Genomic DNA, 22,079 nt, shown 5'->3' on the forward strand with positions numbered 1-22,079 from the left:
TCTGCCAGCCCAGCTCAACTGGAGCTGCCATGGAACATCTGGCAACAACAGGTGAACCTTTCCATGAGCTGGATGCTTCAGCCCTGTGAGCTGGGTGCCTCAGCCTAGGGAAATTACAGCCCCCAAGGAAATGCCTTGGGAGAGCCCTGGTTGGAAGTAGCTGGAGGTGGGGCCATGGGCTTCAGTGGGAGTCATTCCATTGACGTTGTTGGGCTTCGGCTTGTGTAGGGCAGACTTAACTCTATTTTTTGGCCTTCCAGAGTGCCAGGATGCAGGGGCAACGGAAGGTCCCTAAAAGTGGGGGGCGCCTCCACCTGCACTGGAACCATAGCCCCCCTCCTTCCCTCCCACAGCCTCTTCCCCTAAGGCTCTGCCTCTCCTCCCCCCTCTCCCCCAATCGCTCACCCTTACGGCTGGTAAAAAGTTGGTGAATCATAGAATTGGAAGGGACCTCAAGAGGTCATCTAGTCCAGTCCACTCAGGGCAGGATGACCTAATAACTAGCCCATCCCTGGCCAGTGTTTGTCCAATCTGTTCTTACAAACTTCCAATGACGGAGAATCCACAACCTCCCTAGGCAATTTCTTCCAGGGCTTAAAACCCTGACAGGAAGTTTTTCGTAATGCCCAACCTAAACCTCCATTGCTGCAATTTAAGCCCATTGCTGCTTGTCCTATCCTCAGAGGTTAATGAGAACAATTTCCCTTCCCCCTCCTTGTAACAACCTTTTATTTACTTGAAAACTGCTATCCTGTCTCCTCTCAGTCTTCTCTTCTCCAGTCTAAACAAACCCAATTTTTTCAATCTTCCCTCATAGCTCGTGTTTTCTAGACCTTTTATCATTTTTGTTGCTCTTCTCTGGATTTTCTCCAATTTGTCCCCATCTTTCCTGAAATGTGGCGCCTGGGGGCCCGGTGTACATGTATCATGCAGGCTGTGGTGCCTAATCTACAGCACTGAGTAGAGCAGAAGAATGACCTAATACATCCCAGAATGATGTTTGCTTCCCAATAGTGTTACACTATTGACTCCATGTATCATGCAGGCTGTGGTGCCGTGTGTTTGAACATCTACAGGGTCACGTGATGGCCAAGAGAGTATTTGACACCTACTCACCCCATGAAGATGAAGCCATGGTCCTCTTCCTCAACATGGTCGCTCGTGGTCGCATCCTGATCTTCTCCATTAAGGTAGGTGGGTCTGACGCCGAGGGAGACTGCAGATAAAATCACTGGCTCTGCCTCCGTGCTGTCTTGTCTCATGAGTGTTCTAACACACATGCCAGACAGCGAGCCCCATTCTCCTCCAGCTTATTATTTGTATTATGGGAATGCCAAGGAATGTGTCACTTATGTATTACAGTAACACCTAGTTGCCCCAGTGATGGGCCAGGACCCCAGCATGCTGGGTGCTGTACAAACGCAGAACAAAGACAGTCCCTGCCCCCAAGGAGTTTACAATCTAAGTATTAAGACAAGAGGCATCAGTTGAATACGGACAGACCGAGAAGCCCAAGGAAACAATGCGGCCATACTGGTCAGCCTGACGGGCAGTGGTCTCGGCACACCCAGCAGCCGAACCGTTGTCAAGTCTTTTTTTATAGCCATCCTGGCAAAGGGGAGTTTTGAAGGAGGATCGTGCGTGAGTGTTGCAGATAGCCCCCCGTGCTCCCCCACGTGGAGAAAGCACAAGAGTGCTTGTTTCTTTGAAAACACTTAAACGTGACCCCAGAGTACCGCTGTTGAGCAGAATGGGGTTACCCCTGTCTCCCACCAGTGTGAGTGGAAAGAGCATCTGGATGGGTGTCTTCCTCCCCCATTGTCTTCTGTGACTCCGGTGCCGTGGGCTGTTGTGGGTTTGTGCATTTTCTGTCCTGTAAAGCATCCTTCAGCTGCAGCTTCTCTGAAACATGCGATGTCCAAAACACCTTGGTCGCCTCATATTTAAACTGTTCCATGTCCTGATTTCTGACAGACACCTGTGTGCGGCATCACCTGTCTCAGGTGGGAAATCGCTTGGAAGATACATTCCCCAGAGGAATTAAGATTAACTCTTTTTTTTTTTTAAATCCATAATGCAACTTAATATCCCTTGTGACTCAGGGGAAACATCTGTCTTTCTGTCTGATCTTTGCAAGGGCAACGATCCTGAGTCGGAAATGTGTGGCTGCTCTGACCGTCTCTGTGGGTCTGCTTGGCGCCCTCAATCTGCAGGGGGGTGCATCTCCCTGTAGCTGGTGCACATCGGCGAGCTCTGCTGGGGAGTGAGTGGAAGAGGCCTTCCAGCAACCAGCTCCGAAACGCGGCTCTCTGGGGCTGAGCCTCCAGTGGGGTTTAGAGGGGGGCGATGGGAAGACCACCCTGCTGGCTGCAGTGGGAGATGGATCCTGCCGGTTCAGAGCAGGGGAAGGTGCCGCCTCATGATGTGTTCTGTTCCGTTCCAGGATGAAGGCTCCTTCCACCTTAAAGACTCGGCCAAGAGCCTCCTGAAGAGCTTGGGAAGCCAGGTCGTCTCGTCCCTCAGTTGGAGGGACATGTGGAGCTTTGTGGGGAAGAAAGGAGGTGAGGGCCCTGCTCCGGCCGGGCCCAGGGGCTGGGCGGGAGTGGAGGCAGAAGGGATGGACTCTGGCTAACGACGGAAATGGCGTCCCCTCAGCGAGTGGGGGCAGGGGGCATAATCCCTGCAAGGTGAAGTCAACTCTGCTCATACCTCGGCATCTCTTGGCCATGGGGGCCTGCGCCCTGGGTGCAGGTTGAGTGTGGGGGGAGGGAGGCATGTCTCCTTCTCAAGCTCCTGCCACTATTGGAGGGCAGGAGGTACCAGCTGGTCTCTCGGTGATGACGTGGGTTCTGGCTGGCTCTGTACAGCGGCCAGGGGGATGGGCACCTGAGCGCCATTCGGCAGCAGCCTGGCTCTGACTGCATGTCCGCCCCTCAGGTGAGGTGTACGGCGAGAAGCATTCCAAGTCCCCGGCGCTCTCCACGTGGGGGGACCCCGTCTTGCTGAAAACCGAAGTCCAGCTGACCTCCGTGGAAGGTAGGCCTGGGGGGGGCTCCAGGGCTGGTGCAAGGATGTTTCGTGTCCTAAGCGAAACTTCCACCTTGCGCCCTTCCCCCTCCCCCAAGCCCTGCGGCAGCCCCCTGCCCCCCCGCCCTGAGGCGCCTCCCTGCAGCAGCTCCCCGCCTCCACCCTGAGGCACCCCTCCCCCCACGGCAGCTTCCCCCACCCCGGGGAACCGTGCGGCAGCTCCCCACCCCAGCTCACCTCTACTCCACCCCCTCCCCGAGCCCTGCGGCAGCTTCCCCCTGCCTGCCGTGCAGCAGCTCCCGCTCACCCCTGCTCCATCTCATCCCCGAAGATGCGGTCGCCGCTGAAGAAAATGCCACCCCCCCAAATCCTAGCGCCCTAGGCGACTGCCTAGGTTGCCTAATAGGTTGCACCGGCCCTGGGGGGCTCCTGGAGCCCTGGGCAGAGAGCAGCTGGGAGGGTGGGCACCCCCTACCCATCGCAGAGCCTCACCTGGATAAGAAGTGGGAGCCGGGGGAGAGAGACGGACGCTGGGGCAAGACCCCTGATCTGCCTCAGCGCCTGCAGCTGGAGAACCCCTCTCAGAACAGGGGCTGATCTCTTCTTCAGTTGTGGGCGGGGAGGGACGGAGGAACAGGAGTCTGCTGTAAACCTGGCCCCATGGAGATGAGAAATGATTGGGGGGGAGGGGGCAGTGCGGCCTAGTGAATAGGGCTCTTGGCTCAGACCTGGATTCTATTCCTGGCTCTGCCACTGATGCTGTGTAAGTCCACTCACATTTCTGTGCCCCACACTTTGCAAGCTCTGTGGGGCAGGTGCTGTCTCTCTCAGTGGCTGTACAGCGCCTAGCGCAATGGAGCTCTGAGCTCAGCGGTGGCCTGGAGGTAATCGGATGCCAGCACTGTGTGACCTTCTGGAGGGCATGGGGAAGTTTGGGGTCTCTCTCTAAGAACTCTGCTCCCATACCTCAGGGGCAGCATTCTTCTGGGAGGGTGAGGCAGAACGGTGTGTGAGCCCCTCGGCGAGGAATTTGTACTGGAGGGTGATGGGGGCTGACTTTCGCCCCCATTGTTCTGACAGGGCCATCTCTGGGGGCTAGGAAGCAGTGGGTTTGCTTGTTTTTGGGGGGGGGGGGTGGGTCTTTTTTTCTTCCCTTTTTAAAGCCGCTGCCCTCATTAATACAGGACTGGCAGTTAAAATGGAGTTGCTGCTTCTATTGTAAATCCGGTGCTCACCCTTATTTTCTTAGCAACCCTACAATAACAAACCAGCAGGAGGGAAGGAGATAAAGGAGTGGGTTTCCTTTCCCTGCTTCCAGGGGATTGTTTGTCAATGCCCAGGGTGAGTCTTAAAACAGAAGTTGCAAGACATCTCTCTGGACCATGTAATTCAGAGCTCACATCCCTTCTGTGCTGATCCAGCTGCCAGGGCCTTCTGTGCCCATGTAGGGTTTGCCCACCGGCGAAGGCCTCTGCTCGGCCCAGGTGGCCACTGAATTCCTGCCACTAGAGGCAATTAGCCATGGCACGACGACTGAGGCTGCAGGATGAGCTGCCTGCTTCCCCCCCAGAGCAGTGGTCTGAACTCGGCTGGTCTCCCGTTCTCCCACAGATGCCGAGTGCCGCTGGCCTGACACAGAACTGAACCGCCGGCGGCGGAGGTTCTGCACCAAAGTGGAAGGTTACGGCAGCGTCTGCAGCTGCAAAGACCCCACGCCCATCGAGTTCAACCCTGATCCCGTGAGTGCGCAGCGGCCAGAGCCCCCCTTCCAAGCCCGAGCGGAGGAAGGGGAGTGGGAAGCCCTCACCTCCAGCCAAACGTGGGCCTCACCCGGCGTAACGTCTGCAGGAAGCTTAAATATAGACGGTGCCCAGAAGGCTCCAGCTAAAATCACGTTGGTCTGCTTCTGCGCGGCACGCCGCTTCTAACAGCCTCCCAGAATGCACCTGGCTGCCATAACTCTAATCCTGCCCGGGAAGGGAAGGATGCTGCAGTGGCTCTGCAGCGGCCAGGGATGACTGTAGAGCAGCAGAGTGTAGCTAGGGCACAAGGGTTCATACACACCAGTGTCTGTCTCGCTACATCCATTCCCTGCCATTGCAGGGGCATGGGGCATTCATGGCACCTCCGGCTCTTCCATTCCCTGCCCGTGGTGCACAGCCGTCCAGTCTCCTGAGAGCTGTAATGCTTCGGTCTGGGGAGGCCTGTGATGACCACCTGATCTGCCGCTCCCTTCTGGTCCAGGGCTCTGTGATGGTCTAGCGAAAAGTACTCTCAGGTCCGAATGACAGCAAGCGGGCAGGACTCCTGTGGTATCTCTTACCTGACAGCTGGCATCTCCAGCCGCCTGGCATCCCTCTCAGGCCAGGCTGAGGCCTGGATCAGTCCCAAAGAGAGAACCTTACCTTAATAATCACCATGTGACTTTTCCCTGCAGCCCCAGGATTTCTTTAGCTGTGCCCCAGCCAAGTACTGGCCGGGCCTAGCCCTGCCCGGATCCCTAGCCCTGCCCGGTGGGGCAGGAGGGCATCTGAAGGTGTCTGAGAGACAGAATGAGGCCAGGGTTCGCCTTGCAGGCAAAGGATCTCTGCTCCATTTCAAGGCGGGATGAGAACAGTGCTGTCCCCTCTCTTGAAATAAAGCCCTGCCCCTAAAGGGAAGGAAGCTGGGTGGTGGAATGACTCCCAGGAGATCCCCTGACCTGCAGGCAGGGCTCCTAAACCTTGCAGATGTCACTGGCTCTTCTCAGGGCTGTCCTGGCCTCAGGGCCCAGAGGTGGGTGGGTGGCCCCTAGTGGCTTCCCAAGACCCTTCTCACAAACATTTTCTTTTCCAGCTCAAGGACAATAAAGTCTTGAATGTGCCTGTGGCTGTCATTGCAGGGAACAGACCCAACTACCTGTACAGGTGAGTGCTGGGCGGGATGCTACGTGGCCCATGGAGGGATGTCCCGGGGAAAGCACTGGATCTCGGTTGCAGGGCCCATAGAAAGCCAAGCTGGGGAAGCCCAGTTAGATCACTCCCTCCCCAGCTAGTGCGGATGGAGCACTGGGAACAGCTCTGCTTCTCAGTCCTGGCTATGCGGGCACCCCTGTTCCTCCTGGGAAGCCAGCTCTCTGATGTCATTAGCGGGAGGCGTCTCCTGCCAGTCTCCTTTTGCTTTCCCAGAATGCTTCTGGGGCGTCTTCCCAGTGGCCGACTCTGGAGTAGCTCAGCCACAAAGCCCCGTGGGAGCAGGCAGCGATGGGGCTCAGAACGCCCCACGGGTGGGTGGCTTTGTCCTGTGGGCAGGTTAGTGTGATGTGTAGCCCTCAAGGGATTTTTCTCCATCCCTGCTGGCCAGCTCTGAGTGGTGATAGGCGTTCCCCTCTCGGCTTGGCCATGGGAAGGGAGTAGAGGGCAACGTCTGGGTTTGCAAGGACCTAGCCCCCCTCCCCCAAAGGGGTCTAGGCCTTACTTGCGTGTTGAATCGTCTCCTGCTTCTGTTACCCAAGTTTCATCACTGGCTCAGGGTGTCGCCAGGTGACCGGCTCTCATCCGGCACCCTCCGCAGGAGGAGGGCTGGACGCTCCCAGGAAAGAGAGCAGGGGCCTCACCCTGGGATCTGGGAGGGCCCACTTCCCCCTCCGTCTGAGAGAAGACGCTTGCACGGTGTCCCCTCTCCCCGTGGCCATGGCGTTCAGTCATCTGTTAAAGAGACTCCAGACTTTCAAGCAAACACGTTCCCACTCTCTCCTCTCCTGGCCCCCAGGATGCTGCGGTCCCTGCTGTCGGCTCAAGGGGTCAACCCCCAGATGATCACAGTCTTTATTGATGGGTATTATGAGGTAAGATCTCCCCCCTGCTTGGCTCGTTGAGACGGAGCAATTTCGCAGGTCTGTTTCCCGCTGAGCGTCTTCGTTTTGACGGCGGTTAGGCTGCTGGTGTGCCAAGCGGTTGCGTGTCACGTTGGCTGTTGTCTCTTGTCTCAGGCTTAGCTCGGAAGCTCTCTGGGGAAGGGGCCATGTATTTGTTCCGGGTTTGTACAGTACCTACCTCAGCAGGGTCCTAGTCCGTGACTGGGGCTCCTGATATGTTATTTGCTGCATCTTTAAAATGCCCGGAGGCTGTGGGGCTAGAACAGAGGGGGCAAGAGGTGTCAGGTGCCCTCTGGAGTCCACGTTCTGATCGAGATCTGTCTGCAGCCCCCTCCCACTCCTGCTGAAATAAACAAACTGAATGGTGCTGTCAGGTGTCCAGGGGGAGGGTGGGGAGGGGCTGCTCAGAGGTGGACTGACGGGGGGGTGCCCCCGATGGTTGCAGCGCTTCGGGCCATGAAAGAGAACCCAGCGCGCCCTCTAACAGGAAGATCTTTCTCCCTGTTTCTGAGCTGTGAGAAGAGCCAGAGATTCTACTAGGGACTTCGCCGTGGTCAGTCTGTTTTTTACATGGAGAGCGGCCATGGGATCTTGTCACAGCTATGGGGCAGCTTGCACCTCTGTCCCCTTTCTGGTCCCTCTGCGAGCCCCCGCCCCGCCCCAGGGGTTAGGCCTCGTCCTTTCCTGTCCTGGGGTAGAATTTCACTGTTCTCCCACTCTTTGACCGAGATCAGGGTACGACACCCCACCTTATACGAGAGCGAAACTTTTTGGATGAATCCTTTATTCGCTGACGAACGCAAGCGTCATTGGATGTGGAACTATTCACGACTTTGGGTCGAATTTGACGTGAACTCACTGAACAAGTTTCAGCCCAAAGCCTTGGCTCAGAGTAGAGTCGCGAGGGCCTATCCATGGAGGAGGAGGTGGCAGTGGGGCAGTCCTCCCCCTGTAATGTTTAGCCCAGTGGGTGGGCACTCGCCTGAGAAGTGGAAGACCTAGGCTCAGTCCTTGCTCCACTGTGTAGTTATCTGTACGCAGCGGAAGAGTTTCATTAGAATTTAAGAGCCCTACCTCCGGGTAGCTGATAGCTTCTTGGTTTGAACGCTTACCTGGAAGAGGGGAGATCTGGGTTCAAATCCCTGTTCCGGAGGGGGAATTCGTACCTGGGTCACCTCCCCATTAATGTAACCCTTTAAAAATGCCTGAAAACTAACACTTTTTTTTTTTTTTTTTTGATTCAAACTTATTGCCAACTCCTTTCTGCTTCCCTGAAAACTCTTGAAAAAGTCCAGAGTCAGGTCAGCCCAAACGGACTTTTTGGGTTTTGAACAGCCAGTGACCCACAGGATCAGTCAGTCACCCAGATCCACTTATTCCCAAGCCTGACTGCTCCTTCCCTCGGAGATCTGGCGCTAGGCGGACACGAGCATCCTTCTGAAATCAAGTGGGTTTATTTAGCAGATGGAGCGAAGTGTTAGAGACAGTGACTTTAAAACAACAACCAGCTACCACACTTGTCTAGACCTGTCTGAACTTAGGCTTCGCCACAAGCTCAGTTAGACAAGCTTCCTGCTGGTTAGAGGAACAGAACGAACCCAACGCGTTCTCCTGGCAAGCCCAAGAGTTCTTAGGAGCCAGCCTGGTCTCCATTTGCCTTCTGGAGAGTGATTCCCTCCCCAGGGAAACCCCTTTCTCAAAATCAGCTCCCTGCATGAGCCAGACCCCACTTATCAAGGCACTTCTGTGCTGCCCACTGAGCCTAGACTGACTCACTTCTGTCCACACACAGGACCTGGGGCCTAGAAACCTGCTGAGGGGGTGGGTCAGAGCCCCCATCCCTCGGAGATTTGGGGCCGAACCCTGTTGTTTTGCAGCGTGATCATAGGTCAAGCTGCAGACCTGCGTCAGAAGGTCTGGGTAGCGCAGTATGGACACGTTAACATGGCTGGGAGACCTGGTTGCAGTGATTGTAAACCCAGGGTTACAATACAGTGAGGCCTCTCAAGCGTGGGCTTGGCAGCACTAGCCCAGGTCCCACAGACCCAGTTCACAATGCACACTAGACACACCTGAAGGGCTTTCTTACAGGGCCAGGGGTGAAATCTTCCATTTGTCTCCAAATATTTTTCTTCCATTTGTCCAGCCGGGCCAGATAAGGAGAAGCCCCCATGCTGGCTGCTCCATTGTCTGGAAATTAGAGCCATTCACCCTCAATGGCTTTCAGTCACGGGCCTCGTGTCTGGAGTGCTGAAACTGCTCCCCCGGACCTCGAGATACCTATACATAGGGTGCAGCTCCTTGTTCCCCACCAAGCACCCCTATGCCCATCAGACCCCTTCCAATCCAGGCTTGACCTGATGCGCCACTAAGCCAAAATGAACAGCATAACCACCCCGTGCCCCGCAAATCTGTCTCAAGACTGGAACCTGCGTTGGACTCTCTGACTTGCAGCTGGGTGTGACTTTTGAAGCCGTCACACTGCATAGTCCTGGCATGGGGCGGGGGGGGAGTGGTCAGAGCCCCTTAAAACAACCTGCCTTCGGTTGGCCTTTCCCCGTAAACCTCATCTTCTCCCCCAGTCTGTAAGCTGAGGCCTCGCCGTGGACAGAACCAGATGCTGAATGCTTGTGTGGAACGTCTCACCTCTCTAGGTCTCCAAGTGCTTTGCCGGTGATTCCGCTTTGCGTTATGTCCCCGTGGTTTGGCAGGGCAGGGGGGCGCCCGAGTTCACACACTGACTGAGCCTGGCGCAGAACCCAGATCTCCCAATTCCCAGGCTGGCACTGGCCAGCAGTCCAAGGGGCTCAGGACATGCTGTGTCTAGTGGGCATTGATTGCAGACACCATTACGGGGTCTGGCATGTACTGCGGGGTAGGGGTGGCTATTGGTTTTTCCCCCTCCACCAGACCCAGTGTTTCCGTCTCTCCTGTTCGTACAGCGCCTCTCGCCGTGCTATATAAAATGTCACTCCGCTTCGTGCCAGGGGATGATGGAGTGAGATGAACGGAGCTGTTTCTTTGTGAGGAAGAACGTGAATTAAGCCATAGTGGGGGGGGTTGGGGGGGAAGGGGGGAGGAGAATCCTCTTCTTTTAGACACTTGCCACAGTGCCCAATGCTCTGTGAGTGAGAGCAGCTAATGATAGCTGCATCCCCGTTGCCATGGCAGCAGAAGCAAGATCCCTGGCCTATGAGGGAGCAACATAGATGCTGGGCCTGTTTTCACGAGTGGCACAGGAGATGCTGAATGCTGTGCTGTCATTTTATTGGGGTGTCTGGGAGAGGATAAACCCTTGGTGCTTGATACAATCCAAGTTCCCTTCCCCGGTTGCAGTAGGGATCTGCAGGTGGGGGAGAGGGGAGGCTGCACTCTGGATGCACAGAGCCTGGGATAATGAAGGGGCTCTCTAATGGGATTACTGCTTATCTAGGGAGGTGACCTTGTTTCGTGCTGGATGGTAAAGGAAGCTTCTCTCTCTTGTACGTGTATAAAACACAGCTGTTGCATGTACCCATGGAATGTGCTCCCCCCCTGCATTCTATACAGTGCTGTATGCACATAAAGCAGGATTAGACGCCTGCATGAGTCAGCAGATCTAATGTGCAGCTTCAGTTAAACAAGCTGGGTTAACCATTACAGGGGTTATCAATGCTCATGCTTCAGGGCACGAGCTGATTATCCACTGAGGTCAGGCAGCCTGTTTCTGCAGGTCACCATGGCGCAGCACTGCGCAGCTAGGCCCATTATGGGGTGTTTCCCACTCTTGCCTGAAGCGTCAGATGCCCCATTTCCTGGCTTGCCAATCATGCGCACTAGAGAAGGGGCTGAGCGTAGAGGTGTAGACAGACCTGGGGCCTGTGCGGTGAGTGAGTCTCGTGTCTCTCTCTTCCAGGAGCCAATGGACGTGGTGGAGTTGTTTGGCCTGAAAGGGATCCAGCACACGCCCATCAGCATTAAAAATGCCCGAGTGTCCCAGGTGAGGGCCCCTCCCTACTTGCCCCTCTGGCCCCACTTAGGGAAATTCTCCTACCTCTTCCTGGTGCACTGTGTGCCCCACATGGACTGGTGGTGGGGCTTGAATCCAGGACCTAGAGTGGTGGGGTGTGTGGCAAACTTACTGACCCTCTGAGCCACATATGACAATCTTCAGAAGTTCGAGAGCCGGTGCTCGGGGCTTCAGTCCTGCTCCTGCGGAAGCCCCAAACCCCTGCGGGGCAGAAGCTCCGAGACCCCCTCCCCACTGGGCAGAAGCCCCTACCCTACCACCCTGCTGCAAGGCAGGGGTCCTGAGCTCCCCGCCAAGTCTGGTAGGTGGAGAATGGGGCGGGGGGGATGGGGGCTCCGCAAGCTGCACTTTAACGGTAACCGCAGGCTCGTGACCTAGAGCAATAAACGCAGGAGTTTCCACCAGAGCTGCCTGGGGAGGGGGCAAGTGGGGCAATAGGCCCCTGGCCCCGCGGGGGCCCCGGCCAAGAATCCCCTCCCTGGCTGGAGGTGTGTCTTTAATTTTTACTCACCCAGCGGTGATCCGGGTCTTCGGCGGCACTTCAGCGGCAGGCCCTTCACTCGCTCCGGTCCTTCAGTGCTGCCATGGAGCGAGTGAAGGACCCGCCGCTGCCAAAGACTCGGAGCACCGCCCAGTGAGTACAAGGGCCGCAGCGGGTGGAGCCTTTTTTTTATGTCCACTCCCCCGCTTTGCCCCAGGCCCCCTGAATCCTCTGGGCGGCCCTGGTTTCCACGGCTTGACTGAAAGGGTGGGTCACGGACCTGGCAGCAGTAGTAGACTCTTACATGGACTGGATCCATGCTCCCCTAGTGGCGCCCGCCAATAGCGACCATTCATCGGTGTCTGGCGGGGATAGAAACCTCGGCGGCAGTGTTTGCTAACGCCCGTGTCTCTTCCCGCAGCACTACAAAGCCAGTCTGACTGCCACCTTCAACCTGCACCCGGTGAGCAAGCCCCTCCTCCCCACCTCTCGACCATCTCTTCTCTCCGCGCCGGGCGGTTCTGCTCCCTGTACGAGTGCCTGGGGACCCGCCTGGAGACCCGCTTGGGGGACAGGCTGGACACTTGCGCATCACGGTGCCTGCTGACAGGAGCAGAAATGCTCATCGTGGCGCAGCACCCAGGAGTGTGGCAGAGGAGAAGGAGTGAAACACACTCAGGGCAGCAGCTTGGGTGCCTTTCTGCTGGCTCTGGGAACGCCGAATTCCCGGGTGTCACTGATCCCGCTTCCCTTATGCCCATCTCACAGGAGCGATGGCTGCGAAATGAAGCCCTCTGGGAAGCAAAATGGCTGCCTCTGAGGTAGCATCCATGGCCAAGCACCACCACGTTGGGTTTGAGTCAAGACGGGCCTGGTGCGAATAACGTCGACGAGGCTTGTTGGGGCCGAGTGCTGAGGATAGCATAGACATGGGGATGCCGTGAGATGTCTCTGGTGTGTCCTTAGTCATAGAATCATAGAATATCAGGGTTGGAAGGGATCTCAGGAGGTATCTAGTCCAACCCCCTGCTCAAAGCAGGACCAACCCCAACTAAATCATCCCTGCCAGGGCTTTTTCAAAACCAGGAGTTTCCACTGCTTGAATGAATAGTCCCCTTTGTCCTGCTGACATCTCTCGTTTCACTCCCAGGATGCCAAGTTTGCTGTGGTGCTGGAAGAAGACTTGGACATCTCCATCGACTTCTTCAGGTGAGGCTCGTAATGTGCTGACGTCGGGCCCTCTGCTCAGCCCTGCAGCTTCCCTTGTCGCCTAGGAGGCCCAGCCATGTCTCTGTCTTGCCAGACCAGAAACCAGTGGCTCTTCACTCTATTGGTGTACCACGGTCTGCAGGACAGTCCCGGGAGACGTGGGAGCATCCTGCTGATGCTGGGATGGGAGTGACCCCGTTATCCACAACCAAACTCCGATTACAAAGAGGGCATGTGTCAGAACCTCCATTCCTCCCTGTTTTTTTGCTGCTAGGCAGCTTCCTGGATGGTGAGGGCTCAGTGCCGCTAGAACTCCTTGCTCTTCTGTTGACTTACTGAGAGTTGAGCGGGGGACATCACTGGAACTTGTCATGCCTCTGTTTTGCCCATCTGTAAAATGGGCTCGGTACTTTCAGTACCTACCTCACAGCAGGGCCCGGAAGCTTAATATATGAGCACTTGAGGCTGGTTCTGGGAGCCGTGGAGGGCAGGTGCCGGCAGAGGAATTATCCCAGGGGAGGGATAGCTCATTGGTTTGAGCATTGGCCTGCTAAACCCAGGGTTGTGAGCTCAATCCTTGAGGGAGCCACTTAGGGATCTGGGGCAAAAATCAGTACTTGGTCCTGCTAGTGAGGGCAGGGGGCTGGACTCGATGACCTTTCAAGGTTTACTACAGGGACTAGCAATAACTTGGGCCAGATCCTCCGCTGATGTAAGTGGTTGTAGCTCCATTGGAGTCAGCAAGGCTATACTGATTTACTTCAGCGGAGGATCTGGCCCACTGTCGTTTGAGCTCCTTTGCTGAGCCCTGATCGCTGGGTGTCAGGCTACTTTAAGTGACTTCCCACAGGTGGCAAAATGCTTTGAGCATCCTCTGGCCCCACCTGACCCACATTTTGACCTGCACCGAGGCTGGCAGCTGTCCCTCTCCTCCGCCCCCTGCCTTAATTTCTCCCCAGCATCCTCTGTGGCTGTGAGGGTGGGAGCTGCCTGCCTAGTGGGTCTGAGCAAAGAGCCTCCAGGACGGATGGGCACACTGGGGGGTTCCTAGGCGTCTCCATCCTCCAGCTGGGCAGAGGAGATAACAGAGGAGCTTACTTAGGATTGAGGTGCTGTGTCCCGTAGCAGTGGGTGGGGGAGCATCCTTTTCCAGGGCAAGCCAGGCATCCGGAGGCACAGCCAGTCCTGTCTGTAATCTGCCTCGTTTCTAGCTTCCTGAGCCAGTCGATCTATTTACTGGAGGAGGACGACAGCCTGTACTGCATCTCGGCTTGGAACGATCAGGTAGGCTCATGGAGCCTCACTTCTCTCTGTAACCCCACAGCAAGACCCGCCCCGATGCAGTCCAGCGTCCCTATGCTCCGTCTCCTCCAGGTGCTGGTTCCTCCTGCCCGCCTGGCAGGGATTGCCGCCTCCGGCTCTGTTCGCAGCACGCGCTTCCCTCTGCGAAGGCAGCTGTGGGGGCCCCAGGAGTTCTACACGCGGTACAGAGGCGTGTACCACATGAGCTGGGGAGATCCCAGGCGGCCCCACTGCAGCCGCTGGCCCCAGCGCCGAGTCTGCGCCACGCTCAGCCCCCGCTGACCATCCTGCGCCCGCCCCCGGCGTTACGACCTGGCCCCTGAGGGTTCGGTCCGTCCATCCATCCCTCCACAGGTGGAGATGGAGTTGCAGAGAGGCCAAACCGGAGTGGGGCTGCGACCCACCCTCCCCTCCGCCCAGGCGCCAGGCTGCAACGCCGCTCGGCTTGGGGCCCTCTGCAAAGGGGGCCCAGGACCAGTGTGCGCCTGGCTGCATGCGCTGCTGGAGAAGACCCTCTCAGCTCACCCAGGCTGCCCCCCGAGATACTGAGGTGCCTGGAATTTACCCTGCAGAACTCAGTATGGAGCTGTGCTCTGCTCCAGTGTTACAACCTTCCTCGCCCCACCCCTCGACCCCCCCCCCACCCCAAATCCATGCTTGACTGGGGACCTGTCCCTTGACTCCACCCACCCTGTGCACCATTCAGTGGGGCTTGCTCCTCACACGTTTAGCATCCCGGCCCCTCTGAATGAGGCCTTGGAGTAGCAGGAAGAGCTGCAGAACTGGGACTGGTGGGAGGTTTCTGGGGGTGAACGGAAGAGAAGGGGGAAATAGAAAGAGAAGGAGAAGGCGGGGGAGGGGAAGCCAAATGTGATGAGCAGGAGGGGGGGATGTATGTGAAGTGGGGAGGTTGAGTGGGGCAGGCAGGTGTTGATCCCTTCCAGAGGCTGGTGAGGAAGCCCCTGCCCAAAGGAAGGGGGAAGCACTGGCCCTTCTGCGCTGGGAATAGCGCCTCCTCCTGGTGTATCTGCGCTCCCGGGGTCCTCGTGGCCCCTTTCGGCGTCCCGGTGAGGGTGCGCTGAACGCTGCCCTCTGGCTCCCCAGGGCTACGAGCACACGGCCGAGGACCCCTCGCTCCTGTACCGCGTCGAGACCATGCCCGGCCTGGGCTGGGTGCTGAGCAAAAGCCTCTACAAGGACGAACTGGAGCCGAAATGGCCAACCCCCGAGAAGGTGAGTGCCCTCTGCTCTCCCTGGTAGGAGCCCTGGCACACCTGTTGCTGCGGGCATGGGGGGAGGGGGGAGCTGTGAGGCTTGGTGGGCAGCCAGTGGAGGAACTGCCTTGAAGCATCCAGGCTGTGGGCGCCCGCAAGTGATGCATGTTGCTCCTTTGCATTTTAGATACAGGGGCGGCGTCCACATTCCAAGCCCCCGGATCTGAGGGGTTATCAACCCCGCTGGCCGCAGAGCCTGGGTCAAGCCAGTGCTCTGTGCATCGGTGCCAGCGGTCTGGCTGAGAAGCCCTACAATAACGAACACCGGGGAGGGTGGGGGGGGTGCTGCTTGCGCTCTGGCCATAACAAATGGCTGCCTGCATGCAGCATCCAGTCTCCATGAGCAACCTGCTTGGAGGCATGGAGGTCCAGGGAGGGAGGCTTTGGCACAGAGGTATTTCCATCTCCAGGGGTTAAGGGGCTCTTTTAAGGAACAGCGTGATCCGCGACAGGCGCCCAGTGCAGGAGCCAGATTCCCTTCTAAAGCAGCATCCTCTCCCCTCTCCAGCTGTGGGACTGGGATATGTGGATGCGGATGCCGGAGCAGCGGAAAGGCCGGGAATGCATCATCCCTGACGTCTCGCGCTCGTACCACTTTGGCATCGTGGGGCTCAACATGAATGGCTACTTCCACGTGAGTGAGGCCGAGGGTGGGCGGGCCGGTAGATAGGCTCCCCTTCCTGCTCCGAGGTGCAGAGGCTGCCCGCTGGGCATTGCCGGGGGTTGTTAGCTGACCTCTGCGCGCACCCTGTGGCCTCGCTGGGCTCGCGAGGTGCATCAGCCAGGGAAAGGGCGCGAGCTAGAGCGTTGCTGTGGCTCCGAAGGACGGACCCGATGAGCAGTGATCCTCTGACAAGTCCCTTTCTGCGTTGGTTCCCAGGAAGCCTATTTCAAGAAGCACAAATTCAACACCGTCCCGAACGTGCAGCTCAGAAACGTGGAGAGGTGAGTGCCAGCCCACTGCGAAGGGCTCTGTCTCTTGTACCTCGTAATTCCAACCCACCCTGCTGCAGCTCCCCTACTCCAGCTCCGAGCTCCCCCTTCCCCTTCGCTGCACGTAGCTCTGCCAGGCCCGCCCTGTTCTGAACGGACGTGCCCCACAGCTGTTCCAGGAGCTTTCCATCCTCCCGAGCAGAAAGCGTGATTGATTAGGGGGATGAGACACAAGGTGCATTGGATCAGACGCCCACTAGCATATGTCATTTATGCCAAAGCGCCAGGGGGCTGAACGCTTGGTGCGGGAACCACGCCACCGGCACTCACTCTTCTCCCCTGTTCTGACTTCGGGGACGTTGGACCTGGCTGGGAGATGAAGTGTGTTGCCATCCGTGCGTGGCCCATCTCGCCGAACCTCCCTCCTCATGCGCTGGCCCTTGACGCTCTGTCTTTCCCATGCAGCCTAAAGAAGGACGCCTACGAGATTGAAATTCACCGGCTCCTGGCGTAAGTGTTCTGCGTCCCATGGCCTGGAAGATGAGGGCTGTAACAGGGCCTGCCAGTGCTTTGGGATTCACAGGGGTATAGCTAATGCCATCCTCTTGGAGGGACATTCCCTCTGGGGCACCTGGCATTGGCCACTGTCGGAAGACAGGATACTGAGCTAGATGGACCCTTGGTCTGACCCAGTAGGGCCGTTCTTATGAGGGATGGATGGACATAAGGGGGTCCAAGCCTTCCCTCCGGCAGGCCGGCATCGGCTGGGACCCCATGTGTATCGCATGCCAGGGGGTAGGTGGACACCCTTGGTTGCCCACTCACCAGCCCTGTGCCCCATTTCAGTGAGGCCGCGGTTCTGGATCACAGCAAGAACCCATGCGAGGACTCCTTCCTGCCCGACACCGAGGGCAAGACCTATGTGATGTACATCCGGATGGAGCAGGAAGCCGACTTCACCACCTGGACTCAGCTCGCCAAGGTGACTCCCTGCCCAGTCTCCATGTGACTGCAGGTCCCAAACCCCACCCCATGCACCAAAGATCCCAGAGCACGTGTGGTCAGGTCCCCGGGAGGAGGCAGCTTTCTGCTCCTCAGCCCTGCAGGCTCCCCTTGACCTGTGAATCGGGCTGGCTCGCGCATCAGGAGCCGGGGTTACTTGCTGGCTGCTGAGAGGAAGGGGAGGGAGCGTGCGGCTCTCCCCAAGCAGCCGTGGGAGGAGTCGTGGGATTTGCAGCGCTCTGAGCCCTGGGCATGGTCAGCGTTTCCATTGCTCCACCGAGCAGATCTGCAGGCCCAGAGCAGCAGGCGGAGCGCGGCAGGGTGGGCCACGGTACGTGCCCTCAGCTCTCTGTCCACCGCTCCCCTCCTAGTGCCTCCACGTCTGGGACCTGGATGTCCGCGGGAACCACAAAGGCTTGTGGCGTCTCTTCCGCAAGAAGAACCACGTCCTGGTGGTGGGCGTGCCCACCTCCCCCTACTCGTGAGTATGGCCACGCCCTCCTGGGGGCGCGGGAGGGGGCGCAAGGTCCCTGCAGTGCCCCATGAAAGTGCCAGGCTAGTGGGCTCCCCTCCTGCACCCACAGCTGGGTCCTCTCGCAAAGAAAACCCTGGTGGGTCCCTGCCTGGGGAGCGGGGAAAACCCTCTCCAACCTCTTGGAGCCGAAGGCTCCATATTAACCCCGTAAATACCACTCTTGAGCAGAATCCAGCTGCTCCCTGTGGTTACAGGGATCTGCCCCTTTCTCTCCTGGCACGACCTGGGCCTGGACAGCACCCAGTGCGGGAGAATCCCACTTGCAGCCCCCCAAGCGCTCCTGTGTCTGACCTGCTGCTCCTGGCTGGTCCTTGCAGGTCGAAGAAGCCCTCCGCAGTGACCCCGATCTACATGGAGCCCCCCGCCAAGGAGGAGGTGGCCGGGCAGGTGGCAGCAGCAGAGCAGACGTGAGCCGGAGAGGTCTCCACGGCACCACCACACAGAGAGAGGAGAGGAGGCTGGGTACTTCCAGTGGGGGTGGGATAGGGACTCAGCTACGCCCCAGGATGGGCATATGCTCCCCGGACGGAGAACGGGGCACAGGACCCCGCCCCTGCCTGGGGACTGGCTGCCGTCGCTCTGGGACCCTGCAGCGCTGCCCTGTAGGATGTGACACCCGCCCACCCACACGGGCTCTTTTTAACACTGACTCTTTACTAACTTTGCTGTTCTCCTTAGGAGGAGGCATTTTAAATGCACTGGCTCCTTTAAGGCCCTCTCTGGGTGACACGGAATTTTGTAGCCCAGGAAGTGCTGATGCCCTCGGGCTGGATTTTATTTATTAACTTTTGTGTGTCTGGCTCGCCCTGTGCCGGGCTCTGCCCTGGGCCAGCGGTACCCTGGGAGTCTGAGCCAAGCTGGGTGAAACGCCCTGTCCTCTGCCTGGTGTGTGGGGCAGAGAAGGGACATGGTACGGCCCAGCTCTAGAGAGGTTTGGGGATGGCACTGGTGAAGGGGACGGAGCCTTGGGCCCAGCTCACGGCATCTGGAGGAACAAGGATCGGGGGAAATGTGGCCTGTCTCTCTTTAAATGGAATTCTTCCCCTACGACCACCACCACCACATGGATCAGTGGATGGCGCCACATGGGAGACCAGGGTTCAAGGTGTCCCCGCCCGGCCACTGATGTCACAACACTTCCCGGTGCAAGCTCATGCGTGGCAGCCAGTGGCGGCACGGATTAGCCTCCCGCTGGCCATGGTGCCGGAGCGGAGAGACGGGAGCCGGGGGGGGGGAGAAGAGCCTTGCAGAGCAGGCGCTGCCCTGGTGTGTGGAGAACAGCCCCTGCCCGTGCGTGGCCCCATGGGTTGTTGCCCAAAGCGTAAAGGGAAGACGGCAGCAAGGGGGCTGGGAGCCCAGCAACTCCACCGCAGAGAGCAGCTGCGGCAGGCCCCCGTGTCGGCGGCAGGCTCCTGTGTGCCGGAGGGGGCCGCGTCCTGCTGTGATCGCTGCTGGTTCCCGGTGGCACTCGCCCACCCTACCGGGCCCCCTCAGGCCCCCTGCGCTGAGCAGGGTTGGGCTGGCTCTGAGGAGCAGCCCTGGGGCGCCGCTCGCAGGGAGGCCGGGATCTGTGCTCAGGGTGGGGGCGGCTGTCCCCTCCGGCCCTGAGCCCTGTCAGCCTGACTGAAGGTACGGAAAGGACAGAAATTCAGGGACAAGGAGGGTTTCGGGTTCCCCTCCCCACTGCCTGTGCCTTAGCTGAGGTCCCACAGGGCAGGGTGGGATAGGTGATCCCAGCCTGTAGATTCCCCCAGCTGTAGCCAGTAGCAGCTGGGAGCAGCCCAGCAAGCGATGCCCCCTGGTTCCAGTTTGATCTGAGTTCTGTAGGTCCCCGTCCTGTGGCTGATGCCTATATAGCGATGATTATTTTTTTTCTTCCCTTCCTGCCAATCAGATTTGCAGGAGCAGCTCTCCAAGCTGGGTAACTTGTGAGCTCTTGCTCTGCTCCTCGGGGCGGAGGAGCTGGGAAAGGCCCCACCCTGGGAGCTCTCTTTGAATTGGTTTGAGCTCTGGTTCCATGTTGGGGACAGGCAGGGCCATGCTTGGATCAGGCACCCCCCAGCCTCTGCCCGCTATGGGATCGTACCCTCAGCACTTCAGTTCCCCGGGCCGGGTTCCAGCCCCATAGCTAACGAGACAGTGCATTGATTGACGGCGGACATGGAGGCAGAGGGCTGTGAGCAGAGTGCCAATGCACTATAATCTGGGATGAGGGGAGCTGGGGACTCAGGAATGAGACCCGTAGGATATTGGTTTGTTGCAGCCCAGGCATGCAGGAATAGGGGCCAAGACCGAGTACCTAACTTCCATTGGTTTCAGTGGGAGTTAGGCACCTAAATAATCTTGAGGTCTGGTCCAGAGTCCGTGCCAGCTGTTTGGCCCATGCTATGCAAGTTGGCAAGTAGCGGATCTGGCGTCCGCATTGCTCACAACTGGCCGTCTTGGCTGCAAGGTCAAGGGTCGAATGGGGCGAGCCCGCGGGGCGTTCGTGCTGCCGCTGCCTGTGCTGTTTGTGGAAGATTCTGCTCTCTTCGCCGGCCTGCCCTTTGCCACGCATCCCCCTCTCCGCCTCCGGGGTTCCCAGGTACGTTGAGACGCTCCCTGGCTGAGTGGCTGGGGCCAGCCGCATTTTGTGGCACCGGGGTAGGGGGGAGGAGCGTCAGAGGCCTGATTTTAAAGGCACGTGTGGTGAAAACAAGTGATCATTAGCAGCAGCTTGACTGTACTGAGGATCGAAACCCACCCCGGCTGAGCCTCCGATCCCCAGGCAGGCGTCTGCGCAGAACACGACATTAACTTATTTATTTATTCGACCGTAGGGATGAGGTTTTGAAACAGGAAGGCGCCTGGGGTCTGCCTTTGGGATTGCTGCGAGCGAGGGGTTTCCCACTAAGCAGATGTTGGGGCGTCGCATTGTTCCTGTCGGTTCTCCCTCGGCCAGTTGACTTTGGCAGGGTTATGATGGCTTGTGGTGCTTCTCTTTTCACCCTCAAAATATGCAGCCGTACCTCACTGGGTTAAATGCAGGAGCCCAAGCACAGGCGATGGGGGATTTTTGCAAACGCTGAAGGAAATGCGCACACATAATTGACCTAGCGTATGTACCGCGAGTGCTAACGGCTCCTTTTGCTGTGCCGTAGCGAATGCTCTGGAGCGTTCTTCACCAAGACCCAAAAGGACCCCCTAGTAACATGAGATCACACGCCAGCCCTGTCTCTGCCGCTGGGTCTCCGAGAAGTGGTGGGGGCTGCTGTGGCTCTCCTGTCCTGGTGGTGTGCAGTGACCGTTCTGAACCCCCGAGTGATTCTCGAAAGCTGGGTGTGTCCTCCTCTTTTCTTCTCTCTAAGAACCCCATTTCCCCCCCTTGCCTTTTGCAGGCAAACTTTTAAATAAAGACACCCCCCCCCTTGTTTTACAATCACTTGCGGGTTTTGGCCCTGAACTGCTGCTAATTCCACTCATGTTTTGTAATTGGTTTAAACCTGTGGAGCAGAGGAGCTGGGAGAAGGCAACCTAAGGTGGTTCTGTGTACACTGAAATAATGTGGTTTGATTGCTGGTGTCTCCTGGTGTGGTTTTTCTTACTACCTGGTATCATCCCGCAACGGCCACAGCCGGGGGAATCCTCCTTTAATCCATCTTTCTCTAGTGGGCTCGGCTCTGCTCTAACCAATGGCGTTGCAATGCCCAGAGTGGGACGGAAGGGCCCCGTTGACTTCACTTGATTGGCTTCAATGGGGCAGGAGAGACACAATGTACTGTTGCCATCAGTTGTAACAGGATTTGACTCTGGAAAGGGGTCGCAATGTGTCTGGCTCTGCGGCACCTCGGTAGGGCAAACTTTTCTTACCCTCCTTCCTTGAAAACGATCAGCTTTGTGCTGTCAGCCTCTTTTTTTGCCTCTGTCTCTCCCCTGACTGCCCCAGTCCATCCGGCTCGCTCTGAGGGGCTGGCCAGCCACCGGGTGCTGCGTGCGATGGGGTGGTGGGACGGGCTGTGTGAGGGTTGGGCTGGCCGGCCCTGGCTTGCCCAGCCACCGGGTGCTGCGTGCGATGGGGTGGTGGGACAGGGGCTGGGTGAGGGATTGGCACTTTCTGAATCTGATTTATCTTTTTTTTTTTCAAAATAAATATTGCAGTCCTGTTTACCCTTGTGTCTTTTGCCTCCATCGCTGTGTGGGTGCTTGTTGGGTTCCCTGCATGACACCGCCTGGTCCCAACCTATCGCTGATCTGGAGGCCACCGGGAAAGAAAGGGATGGGGGCAGCTGCGTGCCCGTGCCCTTGCTGGCCAGAGCTTTTCTAGGCTCTGAGATGCTTCCTAGGCAGCAGGGGGAAGAGAAGTAGATCCAGGCTGACTGGTGAAGAAGATGGCTCTTTTGGATGAAACGGACGGATCAAGCCCACCAGGGTTGGCCCTGTGGGGGAGGGGTGAAAGAAAGTCCCAGCCAAAC

At 57.9% G+C, this 22,079-nt stretch overlaps 1 protein-coding gene across 2 annotated transcripts in view; it reads left to right on the forward strand.

Annotated features, from left to right (window-relative positions):
• Nucleotides 1–21,680, forward strand: part of POMGNT1 (protein O-linked mannose N-acetylglucosaminyltransferase 1 (beta 1,2-)) — a 30,501-nt gene extending 8,821 nt beyond the window's left edge. For both annotated transcript variants that reach the window (XM_039485270.1, XM_039485271.1), the window contains exons 6-22: nt 1,077–1,190; nt 2,444–2,561; nt 2,938–3,036; nt 4,639–4,766; nt 5,863–5,933; nt 6,778–6,853; nt 10,779–10,862; nt 11,795–11,836; nt 12,524–12,582; nt 13,794–13,866; nt 14,989–15,117; nt 15,667–15,792; nt 16,039–16,103; nt 16,557–16,601; nt 16,938–17,073; nt 17,465–17,574; nt 17,946–21,680. In XM_039485270.1, the coding sequence (XP_039341204.1) occupies nt 1,077–1,190; nt 2,444–2,561; nt 2,938–3,036; nt 4,639–4,766; nt 5,863–5,933; nt 6,778–6,853; nt 10,779–10,862; nt 11,795–11,836; nt 12,524–12,582; nt 13,794–13,866; nt 14,989–15,117; nt 15,667–15,792; nt 16,039–16,103; nt 16,557–16,601; nt 16,938–17,073; nt 17,465–17,574; nt 17,946–18,039 (1,569 nt within the window). In that variant the 3' untranslated portion in view covers nt 18,040–21,680. The remainder of the gene's footprint in view (nt 1–1,076; nt 1,191–2,443; nt 2,562–2,937; nt 3,037–4,638; nt 4,767–5,862; nt 5,934–6,777; nt 6,854–10,778; nt 10,863–11,794; nt 11,837–12,523; nt 12,583–13,793; nt 13,867–14,988; nt 15,118–15,666; nt 15,793–16,038; nt 16,104–16,556; nt 16,602–16,937; nt 17,074–17,464; nt 17,575–17,945) is intronic.
• Nucleotides 21,681–22,079: the final 399 nt, after the last annotated feature.

Source organism: Mauremys reevesii, linkage group 8 (assembly GCF_016161935.1).
Source record: "Mauremys reevesii isolate NIE-2019 linkage group 8, ASM1616193v1, whole genome shotgun sequence".
Lineage (NCBI taxonomy): Eukaryota > Metazoa > Chordata > Testudines > Geoemydidae > Mauremys > Mauremys reevesii.